This window comes from Amphiura filiformis, chromosome 20, assembly GCF_039555335.1.
Source record: "Amphiura filiformis chromosome 20, Afil_fr2py, whole genome shotgun sequence".
NCBI classification, from domain to species: domain Eukaryota; kingdom Metazoa; phylum Echinodermata; class Ophiuroidea; order Amphilepidida; family Amphiuridae; genus Amphiura; species Amphiura filiformis.
The window spans coordinates 1114817-1139666 of record NC_092647.1 but is presented as its reverse complement, the minus strand read 5'-3'; the positions used below and the strand labels follow the sequence as shown (position 1 = coordinate 1139666).

Sequence of the window (24850 nt, the reverse complement as noted above, 5' to 3'; positions counted from 1 at the left end):
ATTATAGTCAATATAATGCTATAGCAGCTACATCAATTTCTGCTCCGGTAATAACTTTAACAGAAATTTTAATTGAAAAACGATGGTGGATTACCCAAAAAATCAGCAAATTTCATAGATTTGTGTAAATCCTGGCCCTGTATTAGTAACGCTTGATAGATATAAGCATTTATATACCCCACTACCATGCATCACTACAAAAAGCTGCTCCACTCCAAAGATTTTTTTCTCCTGATATTACACAGGTGATCTCAAGAACCACTGCACCTAAACTAGGCAAATAGGTACTCATTTTGCTTCATTTTTTATGCTCATTTCAAATATGTCCTTGTACTTTTTTCAATTAGACAAAAAAATCACAATTATAATCGATGCCATTTTAGAATAGCACTCTGCCGTTCTACCTTCTCGCACAGAAGGACTTAAGGAAGGAACAGCTTGGTTGTACAGTAAACTGCAATAGTTGATTTAATGCTACAATCTGATCGGAACTAAAACCCAAGCGGATTTGGGTTACTTTGTGCTGAAGCATGTTGGCTGAGTTCTCAGACACTTCAGGTAAACAGTGACTTGTTGCTGAGGCTCCTCCAGCTGACTGGGTCAATTTCTTTGAATGTTTTGCTAAAATTTTGCTCATATTTTGAACGTTTTTAGCCAAAATGAATTGAATATGTATCTGTGACACGTTTTTGAGTACAGTAACAGTTCTGTGGCATTTTGTGCTAATAAAAACCTGCTTATTTACAAACGGACACACTATAACAGCATACGGATTGAACCCTCGATATTATATAGATGCCAAATTCTGCAGGCATGTTGATTGCCAAATGACAAGTCAAAATAAACAGTATGAAAGAGAAATTCTGAAATTTGATGTGGGCCAGGCACGCGACTAACTCCAGATTGGACACATTAATAGGCAAAGTTTATTAAACATTGTCACTTTTATCAGTTTAGATAACGGGAAAGCGGGAGGAAAATTTACTGGTTAACTCTGTGTGCCCTTTTACCTATGAAAAGAAATATTATTGTAAGCGAAAGATAATCCCAGTAAGTGTTCTTCATAGAATAGACATTTTGTATATTTTGAGTTAAGATAGAAATTTGATTTAGTATACAGGATAATTTGTTGATGTGCCGATGATCATGCCGACCCTTCCTCCCATCTGTAAATCTGCCTTCCCATGGAAAAACAGTAATAACATTGCAGATACCTTCTTTTTCATTGGAAGGGCAGAAATAAATAGCAAAGCATACGGACAAGGTCAACACAAATGGTAAATATTGCAGTCATTTAAGATGGCAGTTTTCAATACAAATTCTGCTCCTTATATTATCTAATAGTATTGTAACCAGACCCAGTTAGCAAGTGTAGCACAACCCCAAAAAAATATTTACTCCATGTGTTCGAATTTTACTGGGTCTAGATATTCCATAGCTATAGTAAAAAGTGCTTCTCTTTCACTCACAAATGTGTCATCCTGCAATTTTCTGTGAATTTCTTGAAAACATGTCTCAACCTAAATCTGAAATCGGGGGAAGAACCGACCAAGACAAAACATACTGTAAGAATAATTCATATACATGGGGAATCTCAAAAAGTGAACCTGATTAACCATACATATAGCAACAAAATAAAGCAATAAATATCTAATCATATAAAAAGGCCATTTTGGATTGAAGGAAGTGAGCCAATGTGTTAGCAATAGAGAGTCACCTGCTTTCTGGCCCCAATTACTGATATAACAAACACCATTAGTGATATAACAAAAACTATATGGCAACAAAACCTGGACATGCAGTTTCTTTTAAGCTGTTTTTTGTACAGTTTATTATTGGACAGAAAATTATTAAATTAAAAAGTTTCTATAATTAATTGGCATATGAGAACATATAGAATGAAATACAAGTAAGATTTGATAAACTTTGTGCCACACACTAGCAGACTAGGATCCATAACATGCTCATCCATCAGGGCACAGTTATTTAACCCCAATACATTTGCACATTCATTGACTGAACTTTGAAAATTTGGGTACAAAAACTCATACTCTGCAACTTGAGGTCAAATTTTACACAATGACTGTTTCATTGCGATTATTGAACTATGACATTGGGATGAGGCCATTGTGCTCCATAGTGACATCTCCATTTTCTTTCTTTCTTTGATAGTCTTTTCCATCCTTTTCCAAATTCCAAAAAGGACAAAAACCCTTTTAGAGGGACCGCAGACTGTGGAGGGACACAGATGTATGTCAACCATGCACCTAATAATATAGGTCCAGTCAAGCTGATGACAACTGAAGTATTATGCTCATGACCTCTCAGCTGTGATACAAAAGTGGAGTTAATATTTCTTGTTCTAACCCCTAGACCCTGAGGTAGTCACCATCAGTTCCTCTACATCCCTAAGAGAGGGGCAGGAGGAGGGCAGATGAAGTGGTCAATTTGCTTTAGAAGGATTAGATTACCTATACACTATGGACCACAATGGCCTCATCCCAGTGGCATAGTTCAATAACCTCAATTAAACAATCATAGTGCAAAATTTGACCTCAAGTTGCAGAGTATGAGTTTTAATACCCAAATTTTCAAAGGTCATTCAATAAAAAAGTACAAATGTATTGGGGTTAAAGAACTGTGCCCTGATAGATGAGCATGTTGTGAATCCTAGTGATAGTTACAATGTGTGGCACAGGGTCTGAGGAACGGTGATAAGAGCTTCAGGGTTTGGCTGCCTTTGTGGGACAGGGTCCATGGTGGGATAAAGTCCCAAGAAATTCAAAAAGTAAATAATTTTGTGTAAATAAGAATTGCTGGTGATATGTTTTCAGGCATGAATGCCAAAATATAAAGGAAGCTTTCATAAACTGCTCTACAGTCTCACTAGGATCCACAGCATGCTCATCTATCAGGGCACAGTTCTTAAACCCCAATACATTTGTACATTCATTGAATGACCTTTGAAGATTTGGGTACAAAAACTCATATTCTGCAACTTGAGTTCAAATTTTGCACTATGATTATGTAATTGAGGTTATTGGACTATGTCATTGGGATGAGGCTCTTGTGGGCCATAGTGTCTACATCATACTTTGTGCCAGTCAATGACACTGCCTGTGAAATTTTGCAAAGAAACTATCTGAAGATTCAGATTCAACTTTATTTAGCCATGGAGGGCCTGTTTCAACCCTAGGTTGTTCTTCCTTGGGGCAATGGAAGAAGTACTCATGCATGACCAGTGAATGACTATGTACGTTTGTACTCATATGTGACCTGCTACCACGAAAAGAGCGTAAAGTCGCAATTTGGTAGTTTCGAGATATTTGGTTTTCTTTGTTTCAAGCCAAAAGTATGTCTCTATGTCCTTTTTGAAAAGGGCAATGGGCAATTCACAGAAGAACATACAAAGAACATCAACTCAGCAGTTAGGTAGACTTGTTTCAAGTCCTTTGGCGTCCATAGTTAGTGAATGCAAAATTCATGGAAGCTTTGCCACAAAAATTTCTGTTTCAAAAGTTATTCTTTAGAAATAATTATTTAGCATCATAACTTTGCAAAAATTGATTTGACATTTGAATTGTTGAGGCCAGATAGTGGACTTTCTTATCTTTCTTTACCCCAGGCATACTGTGCACTGCAGGGGTAGTATTTGAGCAAAATGCCCACCACGCCCACCCCACACACTTCCTCCCTAGTTCATCCTACACAAAAATCTGACCTGACTAACAAATTTAGAGAGTCCAGTATATGATAGGCCTACTTCTACCACTGATTATACATGGATCCAATGAAGAGCATGAATAGAGAAAAAGTAAGGAGGAAGCCTTGATCAAGGCTAGCAGTTAGGACGTCTTGAAACTACCAACTTGCGATTTTACGCTTATTTTGTATTAGCAGGTCACATTATGAAAGAATGGTTTCATAGTATGATTAACTCTATAGACCGCAATACCCCTCTAATAACGATTGAGGTCCCCAAACTAGCCTGAAACTACTGCACAGCATCAGCGAGTATCCCAGCAAACATGTTGCAACTTCTCAGCTGCTCTGAGGGTATGATCAAACAATCACCTACAATCCCGGTCAAAATTGTTCGAACACTTTAACATGAGTGCTGCTAATATGCTCCCCATTCCCCCGATCAATGTTGGTAGTTGTTTATTTGGCCATGCACCCTTAGAGACATCCAACATTGATTGGTGGGGAAGGGGAAGGGGGAGGGTTGTAGTATACCACAGAAAGCTAAATTTCAGTATGTTAAGTATAACTAAAATACCGGTCAAAAGAATCAAACTTGTGTTCGAACGACTTATGGCCGGGATTGTAGCTTACATCTCCCTTCTTAACCTTTGAGCTCTCTCAGCAGTATAACCCTAACCCTAAAACAGGGTAAACCAGAATTGTACCAGATAGGATAGGAATACTAGGGTAAACCAGTAATGTACCTGGATCACTTCTCATGCTTATAATGCTAGCTGTGTAAGTAAAACAACCTGGAATCATTTAAATATTGTAATCTGCATCTCAGGTATTGATTATAGATTCTTTCCCAACTTCCAACGGCCTCGTAAAACCCTCACATTCTGTCTGGCGCTGATCAAAGACAAATGTTTAACACCCTGGGATGTGTTGCTCAAGTCATTAGGAATCCTATCAGAGCTGATAGCTTCATAAGTCGGTATTTTAGTTGTCAGACACACCTAAGCGTTCAATGGCAAACTCACAAATGGCAACATTGACTTTGTTTGCACTTGTTGCCTTCCTGATTGGGGCTTTATCTGAACAGATCTAATACAAGGCTGCGATTGACTCAGCACCTTTGCAGGTGGTGCAGGTGTGTCCATGTCTGTAGTTTGCTCAACTTCAGCTCAACTCTTGCCATTTCATTACAGCAAAAACATTCTCAACCTCGTTGCATGATTCACTGACCTGCATTCATCTGTGTTTGATATTAGATTGACCTTTGGTTGGATGAGATGAGCATCGATACCCAAACTGGTTACGTTATTTCATTTGTGTACATGTATAGTGGGGTTCGGAGAACAGTGTCCTGCAGATTGGCATGATGTATTAGCATCAAACTATTGCTTCTGATAAAAGATGTTATACCGGTACCGGTATATATTATTATATCAATGAATCACAGATTTTTGATGAAAAACTGAGAAAATCAATACACCTTTCACAAATTGAAATGAAAATGACACCTTGTTCTAAGCATCCACCATCATGTGACAAATATTTATTTCAAATTCAAATCTAAAACAATTGCGCACTTAATGCTCTGCATGCTGGCCGTAGGCTTCAACATAAAAAGTCCCAAGTTATAAGATATTTTATTCAAATATTAAGAGCTATTTTAAGAACCACTGAAGCAATACTCGGCTTGTTTGTACTCATTTTAATGCATTTTTCATGCCGATTCCAAATATGGTCATGAAAATTAATAATTCTGAAATATTTTAGTTTTTGAAAAAAACTTCTAACTTGTCGTCTGCAGTTGACACCTGCGTGGAAAGAGTTAAAATTGACTTTATAAAAGGACAGGACCCAATACACTGAAGTTTCAAACTGTCCAGTCAAAGAGCACTTTTGTTCTAAAACGCTCTTTAGTTCATGATGAACAAAATAAATCATCACTTGTCAGAAAAAGGTGATTTTGATAATGTCCTCTATCACAATAAATTTTAGAATGCAAACATTAAGGAAACATTAATAATTTTGACATAGTCAAGTACAAATATAAAATCCAACATGTTTTCTTCATAAGTAGATGAAAAGCAGACGACGTAACTTCCATCTTGTTTTATGAATCTTATATTTTGCTCTATTTTTGATAAATTATTTTGTATTGTTTTACAGAAAGAAGAGAACTTTTATGAACATACACTATGGACAACAATAGCCTCATCCCAATGGCATACTACAATAACCTCAATTAATCAATCATATTGCAAAATTTGACCTATGATGCAGAGTATGAGTTTTTGTACTCGAAATTTCAAAGGTCATGCAAGGAATGTATACAAATGTATTAGGGTCAAAGAACTGTGCCCTGATAGATGAGTATGTTGTGGATCCTGGTGATATAGTATCTGTATAAATTGTGAAATATAAACCTTTAAAACTGGCAGATATGGTTCGAAAATATAGCTAAAACTTGCATAAATATCTTCTTTGCAATACAAGCTTATAGCTTGTATGAAAACAATGCCAAGACCTGTGATCACCGTTGAAACATGACCATATATGGGTTAAAAATAAGGCCAAAACCTAGAAAATAACATTATCTATGATGTGGAATATGAGCTTAACTCTCTTCATGCAGGTGTCGACTGCAGACGACAAGTTTCAAAACATTTTAAAAATTCAAAAAATTTCAGAAATGTAAATTTTCATGACCATATTTGGAATCAGCATGAAAAATGCATTAAAATGAGTACAAACAAGCCTAGTATTGATTCAGTAGTTCTTAAGATAGCTCTTGATATTTTGAGAAAATATTTCCTATTGAAGCGCATGGCTAGCACGCAGAGCATTAATAAGGCAGCAATAATAAGGACATTAGCACATACAAAGATATTGTCCTCCATTTTGAAATATGAGCTTAGGGGGGCTGAAAATAAGAACAAGGCCAATGCAAGAACATAATTCCAATGTGGCATGGAATATGAGCTTATTCAGCTGAACAAATTGATACAGATATCCTCATATACACTGATGCACAAACTTGATGCCAATCTCTGAATACTGAGCTCTATGGAGGTTGAACCAGATACCTAGATCTAGATGCTGATATAGTCTGTCTTATGGACCATGTAAATTGATGATGTACAGTTGATAGAAGAATAGATAGTCTACTAAACTGGCATTAATTTCATAGGAGTGATCTTCAATTGTATGTGATGCTTAAGAAGGGGGGGGGGGGCACCAAGGCCATAAGTTAGTACATTTGAAAAAAGCTATCTTTTGCTGCAGCCAATCAACTGAATTGTTTCGCTTGCTCAAAATCGCAACAGTTGAGGAAAGCTTGTAGTCGCCAGCTCCGCAGCCGACAACTATAATGATGCAAAATTCTCAATAATGTTTTGTCCATTTTGCATGCAATTGGACATTGTATCACTTCTGGTGGGCCCGGCCAAGCCCGGGGACCAAGCCTCTTCAAACTTTTGGTGGCCCTGTCCAATACCCAAGTATACTTGCTTCCAAGTCAACAAAGAGTATTATAGGACTGCGATGAAGAAGGAGGAAGTCAAAGGAGAGGATAACAATATAGTGACATGGGATAGTTACATAAATTCCATCATGACCAAGTTTAAAGTTACACACCCACTTGTTATGTATCATCACCACTGAACTTATCCCTCTTCTTATTAGGTTAATGATAACATCAATATTATATGCAAAGTTCTTTTCCTTGCAGTGTCTGATTTAATGTCTATGAAGATAGTCTCAAAAGATGAGGCTTTTATTAGATACACACTAAATCCCGAATGACATCCACACCAGTTTGTGGAAATCCAATCCTAAATCGAGCATGCGAAAAACATTCAGACAGATAGATAGATATCAGTCTCGACTGGATTGCATCCGTCTCAGTCTTGAAAAAAAAAGAAATTGCCAACTGTTTTGAAAATTGTAAATCTGGGTTTTAGTTTACACGTATGCCTGTCATTATATCAGGCGGATTTATCCGCCTGATATACTGTGAAGCTCCTAAATCTTCTTCTTTCTTCTTTAGTAGAACCAAAAATTGCTACTAGTGCCAGACGCTTGAACCGGTTTTGGCCAAACTTGGCCACAAGAAGCACTGACCTAAGCTTAATATAACTTCTACACGGATAGGGGTCAAAGGTCACGTAAAGGTTATTAGGGGTCGTTTTGTGCAAATCTTAAAAATGCTACTCCTCCTTTAAATAACATGCTATGACCACCAAATATGGTCAGCAAGAACCGCTGGCCCAAGCTTCAAATAAGTTGTACCACAGATTGGGGTCATAGTTCATGTAAGACTTAATAGGGTCATTTTGTGAAAATATTTGCATGAAATGTAATGAAGCAGCTATCTTTAGAGGCAGCAATTTGGTAAGTTAAATGTACTGGGAGACAGATAGAATGCTATTTTGAAAACAAGCATAATGTTTCAAAGAAAGCTAAGTAAATATTATTAAAATAGTATCCTAACCACAGAAAGGACCAAACTGGACGTGTCTAAAATCGCCCAGTGGAATAGCCCATTTTGTGGTTAGTTAAATAATCACAGGAAATTATGGTGTCCCATGATGCATTTATGAAAATACACACTAAGGGTATATGGTAAATGCTATATAGTTGCCTCTGATTGCTAATAATAGTGAATATTTGTGCGGTGGGGTTTGGTGGTCAAATGTTATTCCTTCCCATGATGCATTTATGAAAATCAATACATGCACACTAAAGGCTACTAGGTAAATGCTATATCTTCTCTGATAGTTTCTACCAAAATTTGGAAATATGTCCGATTGAGCTAAAACTTAGTACATGTACAAATAATCATTGATAAGGGATCATGAAACATCAACCGAGGTCATCCAAGGTCAAATGTTAAAGCTGCTCTGATGGGGCTGTAACTCGGGAAAACAATCCCTCGCACTTGGGGAGTATGAAACGGCAAATGTCATCTGAGGTCAAAGGTCAGGTCAAACTTAAAGTTGCTCGATGAGGCTGTAACTAGACAAAAACAATCCCATGCATTTGGGGAGTATGAAACTGCAAAGGTCATCAGAGGTCAAAGGTCAGGTCAAATTTAGAGTTGCTCCAATCGGGCTGTAACTTGGGAAAATGATCCCTGACCCTTGGGGTGTATAAAACCACAAAGGTCATCTGAGGTCAAAGGTCAGGTCAAATTTTAAGTTGCTGCGATTGGACTGTAACTCTGGGAAAATGATCCCTGACACTTGGGGAGTATAAAACTGCAAAGGTCATCTGAGGTCAAAGGTCAGGTCAAATTGAAAGTTGCTCCGATCGACCTGTAACTCAGGGAAAACAATGCCTGGCACTTCAGGAGTATGAAACTGCAAAGATCATCTGAGGTCAAAGGTCAGGTCAAATTTAAAATTGTTCAGATCAAGCTGTAACTTGCAGAAAATTAGAAAATGATTCCTGACACTTCAGGAGTATGAAACCATAAAGGTCATCCAAGGTCAAAGTTCAGGACAAATTCGGAGTTGTTCTGATCGTGCTGTAACTTGCGGAAAATGATCCCTGACACCTGGGGAGTAAATGTCAAAGGTCAAATGAGGTAAAAAAACAGAAGTCACCGCCTGATATTTGTGGCTTGTGAGCCACAGTAGCTCTAGTTTTACTTGTAGCTGTGATATTGTACTATATCTGAAATGCCAGGATATAGGATAACACAGGAATTGGGATGCACATGCACACAGTTACACCGCAACAAGGTTTCTTTTGAGTATTATCACCCAGAATTGCCACCTCATATGCTGCAATCCCAAAATGAATAAATTAGTGTACTGTTAAAAGTAGAAGTTTGCACGCAATAATGAATTGTTTGTGTTTTGTACATTTTGAACTTATTCACTTGATTACAAGCCGATGTCAAACATCGGCTTGTGCTGTCTCTTCTCAATTCTTTCTTACAAGCCGACGACGGATGTCGGCTTGTTCTGTCTCTTCTAATTACCTAGCTGGGGGGTTTTCAACCCCCCGAGCTAGGTACTGTTTTGCTATCCGATCTTTCTTCTTCTTCTTTCTGGCAATAAATTTCAAAATGCTTCTCCTCCTACATGTTACACCCTACAATTACGTAACTTGCACATATGTATCGACTATGTCCAGTGCCCATTGGGTCTAAACAGAATTGGGGTCAAAGATCATTAAAGGGGCATTTCTGGTATTTAACCAAATATTTAACTCAAAATGCTTCTTCTGCCACATATTAAATAGCACAATGACGTAATTTGCATATATGCATCGGCTATACCACACGCCTATAACTTGTACACAGAATTGGGGTCAAAGGTCATTAAGGGGGGAAAATCTTACAATTGCATTATCTGGACATCTGTAAGGGGTATGGGGCTCAAACTCGGTTACAATAAATCTCATGACCAGGGGAACATTTTATGGGGTCAGGTCAAAGGTCATGCAGAGGTCAAACTTTCTTCTTTCTGGCAATAAATTTCAAAATGATTCTCCTCCTACATGTTACACCCTACAATTACGTATCTTGCACATATGTATCGGATATATCCAGTGCCCATAGGGTCTAAACAGAATTGGGGTAAATGGTCATTAAGGGGGCATTTCCTGTATTTAACCAAATACCTTCAAAATGTTTCTTCTGCCACATATTATATAGTACAATGATGTCATTTGCATATATGCATCGGCTATACCCCACGCCTAGAACTTGCATACAGAATTGGGGTCAAAGGTCATTAAAGGGCAAAATCTTACAATTGCATTATCTGGACATCTGTAAGGGGTATGGGGCTCAAACGCAGTGACAACAAATCTCATGACCAGGGTAACAATTTGCACGAGTCAGGTCAAAGGTCAAGCAGAGGTCAAACTTTAGAAATGAATTTCCTGGACATCTGTAAGGGGTACAGGGCTCAGACTTGGTGACAACAAACTTAATGATCAGGGGGACATTTTGGAACACTTTGCAGGGGTCAGGTCAAAGGTTATCTGGGGTCAAATCTTATAATTTCATTTTCTGGATATCTGTAAGGGGTATTGGGCCCAAACTCTGTGACAACAAATCTCATGATCAGGGAACATTTTGCAGGGGTCAGGTCAAAGGTCATCTGGGGTCAAATCTCAAAATTGCATTTTCTGGACATCTGTAAGGAATACGGGACTCAAACTCGGTGACAACAACCCTCATGACCAGGGGAACATTTTTGGAACATTTTGCAGGGGTCAGATGCCTCCACAACACCAACATGCCCCAGCTAGGTTTGTGGTCTATGACCACCATTTGCCACTAGTTCTTTCTTTCTTCTTCTGGCAACCTCGTGACATTTTGCGTGAATTGCCACGTTTCGCCCTAGCTCTCTTATGCTTCAACAGATTTCAACCATACTTGAGCCAAATGACCACTGGACTAGGCCAAACCTTCCATTTGACTTTGACCTTGCTGTGACCTTTGACCTAGCTATAATGGTCAAAAGTGTGAAAAAAAAAAAATGCTACTCCTTCCACAAATTTCATGCAATGATCATGTGACTCATGCATATGAATCAACATGTGGCAGTGCTTAAAACTTCCTAAAAAGAATTGAGGTCAAAGGTCATTAAGGGGTCATTTCGGTCTGAAAGCTAAAAATATTCAAAAAATCACTGTCTTTACAAAATATATAGCAGAGAGTCGCCATTAGCACACATGCATTGCTACTAGCCAGGGTCTTTAGGATGCCTACAGGTTTGGGGTCAAAGGTCATTAAGGGGTTACTTCCGGTCAAAAACCAAAAATGTTCAAAAAATTTTATCTCAAAATGTAAACAGACCAGAATAATATAACCAACATACATGAATTAGTGTTCCCTGATGTATGCATGGTATTTTTATTTTGGGGGTCAAAGGTCATTAAGGGTCACTTCCTGTTTTTAGCTGAATAACTTCAAGAATTTTTATCTCAAGAACTGAACATGTTAGAATTTTTAATTAAAATTGGAACAATGCATTTTGTCGGTGTACATAAGGTTTTTTTACATTGAGGTCAAAGGTCATTAAAGGGGTCAAAAGGTCAATCAAAAATTTTCAAAAAATCAAAATCCATGTATAAGTTCCGATTAAGCTGAAATTCACCAGGAATATTTCTTATGACATCCTAAGCACAGTGCAAGAGCAGTTGACCCCATCCGTAACCCAGGGGTCAAGTTATAGGGGTCAAATTGCGGCTTGTATTCAGCGTCTGTTGACTCTAGTTTCTTCTTCTTCTTCTTTCTTCTGGCAACCGCAATCAACTGCATCTAGCTTCGCAAGGGATTGACAGATTTCAACCAAACTTGACCCAAAAGACCACTGGGGTAGGCCAAACCTTCCATTTGACTTTGACCTTGCTGTGACCTTTGACCTAGCTATAATGGTCAAAAATGTGATTTCACAAAAAATGCTACTCCTTCCACAAATTACATGCAATGATCATCTGACTCATGCAGATGAATCAACATGTGGCAGTGCTTAAAACTTCCTAAAAAGAATTGAGGTCAAAGGTCATTAAGGGGTAATTTCGGTCAAAATCTGACAAATTTGTAAAAAATATTCAAAAAATCACTGTCTTTACAAATTACATAGCAGAGAGTCGCCATTAGCACACATGCATTGCTACTAGCCAGGGTCTTTAGGATGCCTACAGTTTTGGGGTCAAAGGTCATTAAGGGGTTACTTCGGTCAAAAACCAAAATTATCAAAAATGTTCAAAAATTTTTTATTTCAAAATGTAAACAGACCAGAATAATATAACCAACATACATAAATTAGTGTTCCCTGATGTATGCATGGTATTTTTATTTTGGGGGTCAAAGGTCATTAAGGGTCACTTCCTGTTTTTAGCTGAATAACTTCAAGAATTTTTATCTCAAGAACTGAACATGTTAGAATGTTTTAATTAAAATTGGAACAATGCATTTTGTCGGTGTACATAAGGTTTTTTTTTTCATTGAGGTCAAAGGTCATTAAGGGGGTCAAAAGGTCAATCAAAATTTTCAAAAATCAAAATCCATGTATAAGTTCGATTAAGCTGAAATTCACCAGGAATATTTCTTATGACATCCTAAGCACAATGCAAGAGCAGTTGACCCCATCCGTAACCCAGGGGTCAAGTTATAGGGGTCAAATTGCGGCTTGTATTAAGCGTCTGTTGACTCTAGTTTTAAACTGTGTTGGCCAAAGCTGGTATCGCGGAGCAAAATGCTACTCAATTTGATCATACACAATTTTATGCCATAGCCGTAACAGGGGGTGTGTGGATCCCGGGGGGTCTTCGAAAAATTTTGTACGGGGGTGTGCCACGCAGACTTTCGGATGCTGACTTTCTCTATACCTACTTTTTGCTGTTTTTGCTACCCATCAGTATACCAATTTTCAAGAAAAGCACCCAAAAGCACCCAAATTTGCCATAATTAGGCGCTTTAAGTGCAATTTTTCCAAAATGCGCCCAATTGGGCGCATTGGTCTCCGCTGATAACCCACCCATCGATATACCAAAATTGCTGAAAAGATACCTTAAAACCGTGGCACATCCCCGTATACCTTCAACCAGGAAGAACCTTCGGGTGTGGATTGCAACTGGAGTAGCCCAAAATTGTGGCAGGTAGTTTAATATCACATTTCAATGCAGTGTGCAAATTCCTACTTTTACAGCGCACATACATCATATTTTTCTCATCACATTATGAAATTTACGAGTTGAATGATATCCAAAAATATTTGTTTTGGATAATGATACTATTTGTGGTTGTAAAATAAATGTTTCATCACTGAATGTGTCCATTACATGAATGAGCTTGTTTTTGATTAACTCCTTTCACTGCCTACTCAATTCCCTATAGAATACACATGTATGATGAGTGGGTGACAACATGGCAACAAAACATGAGATTCATGGAAACTAGGACAAGTCCCTTTAAAGGAAAACTTGTTTAAATTAATTTATTCATCACATGGAGCAGGTTGGATGAAGGAACTATAGCAAGCCCGTAGCCAGAATTTTTTTGTGGGGTGCAGATTTTCCAAATGCAAACCTTTTCAAGAGAACCCTTCATTCTGGCCAAAAGTAAACCTTTATCCCCTCTGCAATTGATTTTTGTATCTTATTTTTTAACAAATTTAGGGTATATTTGTTAAATTTATGGTATAGGCCTATTTGTTAATTTTTTTGACATTTTTGGCCCAATTTAGCTACTTTTTACAGACAAGGAAGACCTTTTGCAGATTGGGGGGGGGGTGTCACCATTTCAACATTGTATTACTGGTGCTTGAATTGGGATAACATGCATGTTTCAGCCAGTTTTAGAAAAACATGATTGGGGGGGGGGTGTCACCATTTCAACATTGTATTACTGGTGCTTGAATTGGGATAACATGCATGTTTCAGCCAGTTTTAGAAAAACATGAAGTTTTAGTGCCAAAATCTTCATTTGATAGGAAAGATGAAAAAAGTTTACAAACTCCTTTAACAGGCCTAGTATCATTATGATGCATGGTTTGCATAACATAGTTGGCAAAGTAGCAAAATTTGGTGGAGGAATGTTCTTCGTTAAGGGTCAATTTCCATGCTAATTGTAATATTAAAGTTCCTGTTTTTTAACCAAAATTTGGCACCAGTACTTTGACACTGACATACATATTATAAACTTGTCTAATGTGGGCGAAATCAACAACAGGTTTCTTCTGAAATTTACAGGGATATCTTGGGAAACAGTTTGACTGTATGCTTTGTTTGAACATAGGTCTGTTGTACTAACCATGAAATTAGGCTTCCAATCTGTCGGTATGTTTGTAAAAGCATTGTTGTTGCATATTCTTGGGGGATTTTAAGGAAGAATTTTAATCATAAGTGTCATGTCGACTCTGTAAAAACGGCCAAAATTGTGGCTTGATTCCCCAAAATGTCCTCTCTTTTAGAATGCAATTTCTTAAATTAAAAAAAAAGTTTCCATTCCCTGAAATTATATAACACCCTATATATATCAGCTACACTGTTAAATTTCTGCTCACACATAATGGGTGAGGCATAACACTAAAATTAATTTTGATCAGAAAATGCTACACATTTAATTCAATAAATGTCATTTCTTCAAATGTGTTGGCACTTTGCAGGCTTTTCCAATTAACTCAACCAAACCCAAAAAAGTGACAATACAAGGTTCTTTCTTTCTGCACAAAGCAAGAAACAAATCAAGTTGAAGATATCATATCCTTCCCATAATGCATTTCTCCCATTTCTAATTTCCTGTACTGATTTGGTATAAACTGCAACATAGTGATGAAATGTACCTCAGTGAACAGACTACATGCTACATCCAAATCTTGCAAAATTATGTTCAGGCCTGTACGCAGGATTTCATTTGGGGGGGTGCTGATTTTGAAAAAGTGGACTTTTTTCCAAGGGGAGGGGGAAAATTTGGTGAAAAGTGGACTTTTGTCCCAAAATTTGGACCTTTTTGTCCAAAAAAGGGTAAAAAACCTACGCGCGCAAATTCTGAAATTTTGGGACTTTTTGTACACTTTTCCAAATGTGGGGGGGTTGCACCCCCCCCCCTTCGTACGGGCCTGATTATGTTTCCCTCTTGACTATCAACCCATTTAACCAGTCTATTCTTCAAATGAAAAGAAAACAAACCTGTACAAATTAATGGGAGTGCCCGGGGGGGGGGTCATTGTGGCCTGTACACCATCCGCGATAATGAAAACGCGTAAAAAGGGTAGTTTTTCGTGGGTAAGCACGATCACGCGTTTAGGGTGTCAAAACATGAAATATTGGAAAAAGGGTAGCAAAATTGCAATTGCTAATACGTGGAAATTAAATTTAGGGTATGAAATTTGATGCATGGAAAAAAATCCCTGTTTAGGGTGTGAAAACACCTGTTTAGGGTATTGTTTTAGCCAAGGGTTAAATCCTTGTTTAGGGTGCTTTTCAAAAGTTGATTATCGCGGATGGTGTACAGGCCACAATGGGAGTGACCCCCCGGGACGGGAGTGTCATTCGATGAAATGACGTGATAAATCATGTTGAAAAGGATTCTGGGAAGGGTAAGGTATCGTCTCTAACAATGTTCTTGTATTTGACATTGAGTTATTGTCATGGTGATTAAAACATTTGACATTGTTTCTAGATTCTCACCTGTCAAAATCTGACATTGTTTCTAGATTTCCACCTGTCAAATCTTTCACCTTTATACCATTAATATTAATTAACAATTAGTCATACTAATTGAAGACCTGAGCGCAAGAAGACCATAAGTCCACTTGGCCCCTCAACATGTATACACTAAAGTTGTGTATAGTTTTGTATAGTTTGGTAATGTTTTAAACGTACATGTTCAGGGGCCAAAACAAATCTTTCATAACCTTTGATGATGTTTTCACCCTGGAACATGTATTAAAACATTATAAAACTCTAAGAAACTATACGTAACTTTAGTGTGTACATGTTGAGGGGCCAAATGGACTTACCGTCTTCTTGCGCTCAGGTCTTCAATTAGTCATCAGTCTTATTTTGATCCTGGCTAAGTTGTGAACATATCAATGCTGTAACATTCATGATCATGACAAGTTACTGACAAATTGCACCAGTTGTAATGACCTCTGCCCTCACTCAGACAGAGGACAAAAGGATAAAATATTTTGAAACAATGCCAGAACAATGAACAGGCTATTTGTCAATATGAACTGCTTGTTTATGCTTTTGATGTGTTTCAGGGCTAGACTGCTGCCCTCAGTCGTCAACCGTCTGGATTGACGACTGAGAAAACTACGTTGAAAAAAAGTGACGGATTTTGCAACAGGATTCCTGTGGCATAGAGCATGCGCAGTTGTGTCCAAATTGACCTTTTGACCGAGTTTGTTGTTTTAGAAGTTCAGAGCGCGATCTTGTCACAGCGGCGCGGGTACAGCGACGCTGCACGCTGGCGCCGCTAGTCAGTCGCGCCACGGCGCACAACTGAAGTCGCATTGAATAGTTTTCAGAAGTCCGTCATGATATTGGCTGTAAGATAATCAGTCGTCACTACGAAGCATACACAGTACATGCGAAGTGTAGACGGCTGATTGGAATTAGTCTACTTCAGGGGCATGTGAGGGTGCATGGGAGCACCAGCTTCCATCTCAGGATTTGGGACTTTTTCAGCAACATGGTCCTCAAAGTGATCTACCACCCCATCCACCCTATTAAATCAATGGGTAATTCTGTTTGAAATCCATACACCCCATATGGAAGACATGACCATAATCTCCCACACAGGGGTGAAGATTTCAAATGGATAAAATGGAGTCACCCATTTTGGTAATCCCATTTGAAATTCACACTCTTGTGTGTGGAAGATTAAGATCATGTCTTCCATGGGGGGTGGATTTCTTGAGATAGCTCTTGATATTTTGAGAAAATATCTCAAAACTTTTAACGTTGAAGCCTACAATACTAGGCATATATGCACTCAATTGCATGCATAGCCTAAGGTGGTAAGACTAGCATAACAATTTTGGGGCAGGTTGTATAGCCATTAATAGCATAAGGGTATTTGACAGCAAGGCCCACTCTTCATATCTAGACAAACATGACCACATCCCAAGTGAAAATGTTGCATTTCTTTCATCAAATTCCGAGCATATTCCATCATCATCCTAAGATAAAGGATTCAAAGTTCACTACACTTAAGTGGGAAGGAAGTATTTTGCTCTCTAGGGATCAAATTTGGCCTAATTCCTCAAGAATAAAATACACTATACCATGAAGTTATTAAAGCTTAAAACATTAAACTACATCTCAAATGAGAACATCATATATCTTTCAGTACATCTTAGGCTTTATCATCAATTTCAGAGAACATTATTTCTGAGGTTCACCACACTTAAGTGAGCATGGCAAGATGAAAGGCATATATTCTCTGCTTCGGGGAATAAAATAGGCCTACTTATCCCAGTTCATGAAGGCAAAGTTCATTTATAAAATGGCTTTTATAACTGAAGTTACATTGAGGTTTTAACACTAGGGAATGATTTTGAACTACAGACACACCCTATATCTAGGGATATGAGCTTGGTTCATAAACAGATGGACTTTACAACTTAAATTTGATATTTTTTGTGTGTAATTTTTGTGATTTATATAAATTACACATGTTTCTATATTCATGAAAGTAAAACCTTATTTTTTTCAGAAACTCATCCCTCCCTAATTTGTATTCTAGTAAAAAACGATGTCAGAAAATGGAAAAAATCTGTAGCCTGCATTTACCTTGAATACAAATACCTTAAGACATTATGTGTCATTGACTTTTGTAAATGTAAATGCGATTACACTTGTCACTGGCTGATGTATGTCCGATGTCACAGCGGATGAAATGTCTCTGTTGCTAATGCTATACTTAAAGGTAACACAGAATAATTACTCTGCTAAAGTTGTATGAATTTTGTTCTAAACTACTGTTAAAACTTGATAGTTGGCATATGTGCTTACTATCGAGCGCTTTTAAAACATGTAAACATGAAGTGCCCCATCCACAAAAGTGTAAAGGGTTTTGAGCAAATCATCGATACACATAGTTACATATAAAATGGTAAAGCCCCAGATTTTGGTACAATTTCATGTTTTCAAAAGCGCTCGATAGTAAGCAGATATTATGCTAACTATCGGGTTTTTACGGCACGAGGGCCGATCTCCGTTAACACTGTGCAGTCTTGTTCATGTTCACCGAACCAGAAATTACCCATCATGCAACGCTAGTTTGCGAATAGTCGCGTACATTGAATTTGAATGCATTTTGAAATCATTAATAGAGTATGACATGAAAACAAAGTATCAATTTTCATATTAAAAATACAAAATAAGCGTTTACTGTATTTGGCCCTCTATTGACGGCAACACAGATGTACCAGAGCGGGAGATTTAATTCGTAATTCAATACTCATGATTGTGTATTGAATATCACTATTGTGTACAATTCCCGGTACAATTCTGTATAGCACACAATAAATAATGGATGGAACCCCCGACCTCGGGACACCGCAGTTTTACATCGGGGACACCGCAGTAATGGCGAAGTCGGATAGGTGTATAGACTTCAATCTTCTGCTCTGAATCACCAGCATGCCTCCGTGGCTCAGCTGGTTAGAGCATCATGCTAGTATTACGAAGGTCACCGGTTTGAATCCGGCCAGATGCACTGTTGTTTTTAGTATATATGTGCGCTGGTTGCTCTGGGTAAAGATTAAATTTTCACACCAAAAAATCTGCCATTTTACGACAGAAGGGTTACGGTCTTGAATCTGCAAAAGATTTTTATCCGATACAGCTCAACTTTTTAACAGCAAATTATGATGTGCTATGATGGAATGAGAATTTCAAGTACACATCTACAATGATGTATGGACTGTCAGATTGTGCTCGCTTCCTCTCATCGATATATCACGTCTGTTATTCAAAGTATTCGTACTGTTGTCTAATACTACGCATAACTACTCTAAACACTGTCCATTATCGTCTCATTAAATCACGCTGAAATTTGCTGTTGAAGTGACACAGAGGCTTCCCGTTATTTATAAGGCTTGCGTTCTATCACACGTATCATCTATAAATTGTGATAGTTTTTATTTTATTTTTCCCACCAAGGTCTTTTATCTTAAAACTTGTCTATGAAAGCTTAGTCACAGTGTAAGGACTTCACATTAATTATAAGGCTTATTTTGTAACAATGGTACTGTAAGTATTAATTAATTAATATAATATATTATGATATTTATATATTTATTTTGTTACTTGGGGATTAGAACAGGTTCAGTTCCCCTAGCTGCATCAGTGGTGACCAGTACCCTACTATTTGGCTATTCAATTTATATGCTATTTCAGTGCTACCCAGGATATTATCGCATAATGTCAGCCTTGAGATATCATTGTCTTTAGCTAGTCAGTACCTATGCAGTGCCCTGTGCCCTTTATTTTATTTGTCAAAATTATCATAATTAAGGCCTTTTTTTTTTTTTCAAACCGATCCACCAATCCTCAGACAGCTTTCTCTGGTTACTATGGAAACAAGACCAACCCAAAGGCATCCAGCGATACTCTTAAATAAATCCTCATGGTTAACTTACCTTTCCACAATTCATGTATTCCACCGCCGTTTCACGGAAGAAAAAGTAGACAAACGGTCCAATCTCGTAGGATGCCACAAAATTGGGCTCTGAAAGGAATACGACAACACAACGCATAAAAACAAAATTGCTTATTTGCTTGACTAGAAGAACATAGTAAGCTTATACACAACATGAGATCTCACCTATTGGGTGACACGTGGCGTGTAAGCCTTTGTCATCTCTCATTTTAAGATACATTTCAGACACAAAGCCGGCTTGTATTCGTTTACGTCGCTAACTTGATTACGAGGAATTTGCCATTTTGTCTTTCTTGTGAAATTCTGTCTGGGTTTTTCGCAAAGTTAAAGTATGAAATCGAAAAACGCTAGAGTGTCAATTCAACATGTTCTAAATCCTGGCCTAAGGTCTGTTCACCTGAGAGGTTGGTATTTTTCATTCTCCTCTGTCAAATAAAAAGTTCAGATGTAATACAGGATGTATATGTCACAGCTGCCGTGTGTAATTTGTCTACTACTATTGTTATTTAATGCTCTGCATGCCAGCTATAGGCTTCAACAAGAGTCCCAAATTTTGAGATATTTTCTCAAAATATCAAGAGCTGAACCAATATACTAGGCTTGTTTGTACTCATTTTAATGCATTTTACATGCTGATTCCAAATATGGCCATGAAAATGTACAATTCTGAAATTTTTGAATTAAAAAAAAATAAATTTGTCATCTGCAGTTGACAGAGTTATTGACAGTGTTATGAAAACTTTGTACTCGCTAAAGGTTTATAATTAAAAGCTCGTATCTATTCAACAAAAAACAAAAAGTATATTAAAATATACACTCTGAAGAACAAAATTTCACACAAAAAATGGCATGGGGCAGCACATAGCATGATTACATTTTGCATCTGAGCTTTCAACTATTTGCCTCCTTCATCCTGCTCCATTTAAATTCTTATCAAAATTTCAACTGTTAGTTTTTACATTATGAATGAGGTATTTAGGAAAAATGGCAGGTAACCTCCTCTGAACTCCCATAGAAAAACGATGCATCTACTGAGTCAGTCACTTCTAGATACTGCCTGGTTCCATGGGAGGTAGTCTTTTTATTTAGAGAGTGTTGGAATTCCATATGCAGGGGCTTACATTCACACATTTAAATCATAGATGATGGACTTGTACCTTCTTTGTATAGCCTTAAAATGACATGCTCCATCCTAGAGAGTGTATAGTTTCCCAGATTTTCTTTCACACGTTTGTATCATATATGATGTATGAACTATCTGACAATAGTATTCTAGCATTTTCTCAATGATATATTTCTTTTTACGTTACGTTAATTATTAAGGTGCACGGTCAGATTTGCCTTGATATAAAGTCACCATATTCTTTGCTTAACCCTAATGCCCCAGTTGTTTTTTAGCAAGGAAAGAAGGAAGGAAGAAAGAAAGAAGTAGAAGAGAAAAAAAAGTTGCCAGGGTGTGATTTTGAACCCCGACCCCTCGGGTGCCAGAGACGTGCACTGGCCTACCTTGCCACTGGGGTGTAGCACCACATGACTGTTCGCATGACGATGCAGTTGCACCACGTGGGATACCTTCCTGTGCATATGCTTTGGACCCAAACTAATTTACAAGACCTCTTCTACATTGAAGCTGGCTTTCCCTTTTCAAGGGAATTTTTATTTGATGTTTGGTATGGTTAGGGTTAAAGAAACAAGCTAGAATATCTTAACTGAAGTGAGAATTGAACAAGTACCTTCTGAGTAAAAGAAATTGAATAAAACATACAAAACTAGCAATATCACCATATACGTGGGATGTGAGATGCCTCCGATTTTAGTGATTTAATTTGTCAAATATTTCCTAATTAGGCGACATAACTTTTATGACTAAAACTAATTTAGATCTGTTCCATACTTGGCATACTTTGGCACTATAAATTGTATCATCCATATACAAGGCTACATCAATTCAGAATGCAAAGTTACCAGCTTGTACCTAAAAAATTGCATGATTAACGATATATCGTTAAGACTACGTTTCTAAAATTATATGTCAAATTATGATTTACTATGTATCAAAATTATGCATAATTATCAACGCTCACCATTCAACCATTTCGAGTTGAGCTGAGCCGTCCTCAGAGGCGGTGAAGGCCCCAACGTTCTGTAAACGACAGGATCCCTGGCGGTGAAATCCATAACGGTGGCGCTGTATAGATCCCCTTGTTCTGTAATGAGTGACGTGGTGTTGTGTAGCGGATTGTAAGGACATCTTGCTATACCTGTTACTTCCCCGATCACGTTAGTTAGATTCGACCTCTGGAAGATAAAGAAAGATGAATCATGTTGGTTATAAATCAAAATTAGGAGAATCTGATATTATAAAATGTATTAATCATTTAATTACTTGAGTAGCTGTCTCATTGCCAACTATCATCTGTGGTACAATTCAATATTGCATCACAACTCATGAGGATCACAGACAACACTTTAAACTTATTGCAAACAACTTATTGCAAAAATTTCTACGTTTGATGTCAGTTGCATATTATCTTCATTATGCAAAGCACACATATTACAAAATATACCCCCCCCCCATCCAAACAGTTCCAAATTTCAAAGAAAAAAGAGTCCCACTTTTTCAAAATCAGCCCCCTCCCAAAAAAAAAAAAAAAAATCCTGGTTATGGGCCTGGCAGTTCCATTTGAATGTTATATTATACCTCTTATGCACAGTTTACATGGAGACTCTATTGCTGGAAATTTATTTCCAGCAAGGGAAAGTCCTCGTGTATATTGGTAATTTTGCCAGGCAATACCCCTGGACCTCTGACCTTTCATAGTTTCCTCAAAATAGAACCGGGGCTATTTTTTCAAGACAGTACTACTCTCTCCTGAGAGTTTCTCTGGAATGTTGATGGCTTTTACACACTTTTGTTATGTATTTACCTGGTTATGGTTTTATAGGTCACATAGGGGGGCCCCAGATATAGTTGATTGAGGTCACAATTGCTGGACTCTATGTCCCCATGTAAATTGCATCACCAGGGCAAGTCATCCATCAAAATAAAATTTATGGTTATTATGTAGGCAAGGGTAAAGTCTCCATGTAAATAGCGCTTTAAAAAGATTCAACCTGAATCTTCCACAGAAGGAGGGCGAGATCCAAAATCTGACCAAATAGTGTTGGTTAATGTGAAATTCATACTCCCTCTGTGGAATATACTTCCACAGAGGGAGTGTGAAATTTAAATGGATAAGCCCATAGTGAGTAATCTTTAAAATGATATTGACTGATGCTATAATCATAATGATCAATATTTAAGACAAATGACAGTTGCAAATTATCTTCATTATGCAAAGCACACACATGCCTGACATTTGACATTTTCTACAAACATTTCCACCTTCATTTTGAACTTCAGGTCAACAAACCCATGGCCATCTACCTTTAATACACCTTCAAAGTTTTTCCCTTAGCACTATCATCATCCTTGAAGTGCGCATCAGCTAGTCCAAATCTAAATGAATTTCCACATCTACCCCTCACAGCCATCTATCTCACTTGTGAGCTGTCAAAAATGCCACTACAATTTGCGCTCACTTCAAATAATGCAGAAATCATTATGCACCCTGTGTGTACTCTACTGTTATACAAGGTTCATGATTAATATTTAAAGAGTCGCCCCTGGAAACTTTTCAGACTGGGAACCAAAATGTAATAGTACTTTAAAGAGAATGGATCAAGTTAATAAATTTCTATTATTTTGTTTATGAGAAAGCATGCTGAGTTAAGTTGAGTTGAGATCAACAGATAGTATGCATAGCTCAGAAATGAGTTTTTGCGGTCTTTATTTATTTAGTGAATTTTAGTAACCTTAAACAGTGGAGTAGCCAAGAGGAGCAAGGGGGCAGCTTCCCCCTTAAAAGTCTTGCCCCTACTTGCCCGGGTATAGCCTTCCAATTAATGGAGTCACCTATCCAGGGTATTCATTCATTTCAACTGGAATGGCCAATTGACCAAACTTGCCCTACATTCTTTGATTTTTCCCCTCAGATTCATTTTCCCCCATGCCCCCGAAAAAAATACCTGGCGCCGCCACTGAATGACACATCCATAGCTCTTTCTCAATACATAAAATCTTCTCACAAAACCCCTCCGTTGAATTCTCTTACAGGACCACAATAACAAAAGCACACAATTGTCTCATAATGGCCAGCCAGACAATGCACATGAATGAACTGAATTTCCTCTATGACCTCAGAACATATTTTCATATTCTAGAGATCAAAAAATCCCCTGTGGGGTCAAGGGATTCCCACAGGTACATTACTCCCCACTTCCTTTTGGCCTTTGGACATAGACCCTTATTAAATGTTATTGCTTCCTATACAGTATGTGGTCATATCCAGAGTCTAGGTATGACTATCACTTCTAGTGCTTTCTGCCTTCCCTTTTAAAGGGATTTTTTTTAACTGCATGTGGACAACTGGACATGTCATGGACTCTATGCATGGATGCCCAGATGCAAGAAGTTCTTTGCAGTGGTGTAACTAGGGTCGGTAGCACCAGGGATGGTAGCACCCAAGGCAAGAAACAAAATTGGCGCCCCTACCCCCACCGAGAATATCTTAGATGCGGGGTGTGGAAATGACATCTCAGCATTATGATTTGGCAATTTGGTGCCCCCCTAATGGTAGTGCCGGGGCACGTTGTTCCCCCCCCTTGCCCCCCTAGTTACGCCACTGGTTGTTTGTTACTATTATGCCTTTACATCCTTCTCACATTCAACGGTTGAATTTGAGATGTGGCTAAGGCAATTTTGCATTAAATTCCTCCAGTCCTTCAAGTACTCCGATTTCCATTGTGCCCTTAGACCAAAATCGGCATTTCATTTATCCCAAAGACATCATCATATCTTCTAGCTTCTTCTTCTTAGGTAAGAACCGCCAGACACAAAATAAATCATTCCAAAGTGTGAAAGGTTGATTTTGCTGGGTGATTAGGCACTTGAAACTTGATTCTGAGTTTAGC

The 24850-nt window shown here is 37.9% G+C and overlaps 1 protein-coding gene across 1 annotated transcript in view; it reads right to left on the bottom strand.

Annotated features, from left to right (window-relative positions):
- Positions 1-24850, bottom strand: part of LOC140142990 (semaphorin-5B-like) — a 404016-nt gene that overhangs the window by 68034 nt on the left and 311132 nt on the right. Inside the window, 2 exon segments of the mRNA XM_072165019.1 lie at positions 19818-19906; positions 21922-22135. Coding sequence (XP_072021120.1) covers positions 19818-19906; positions 21922-22135 — 303 coding nt within the window.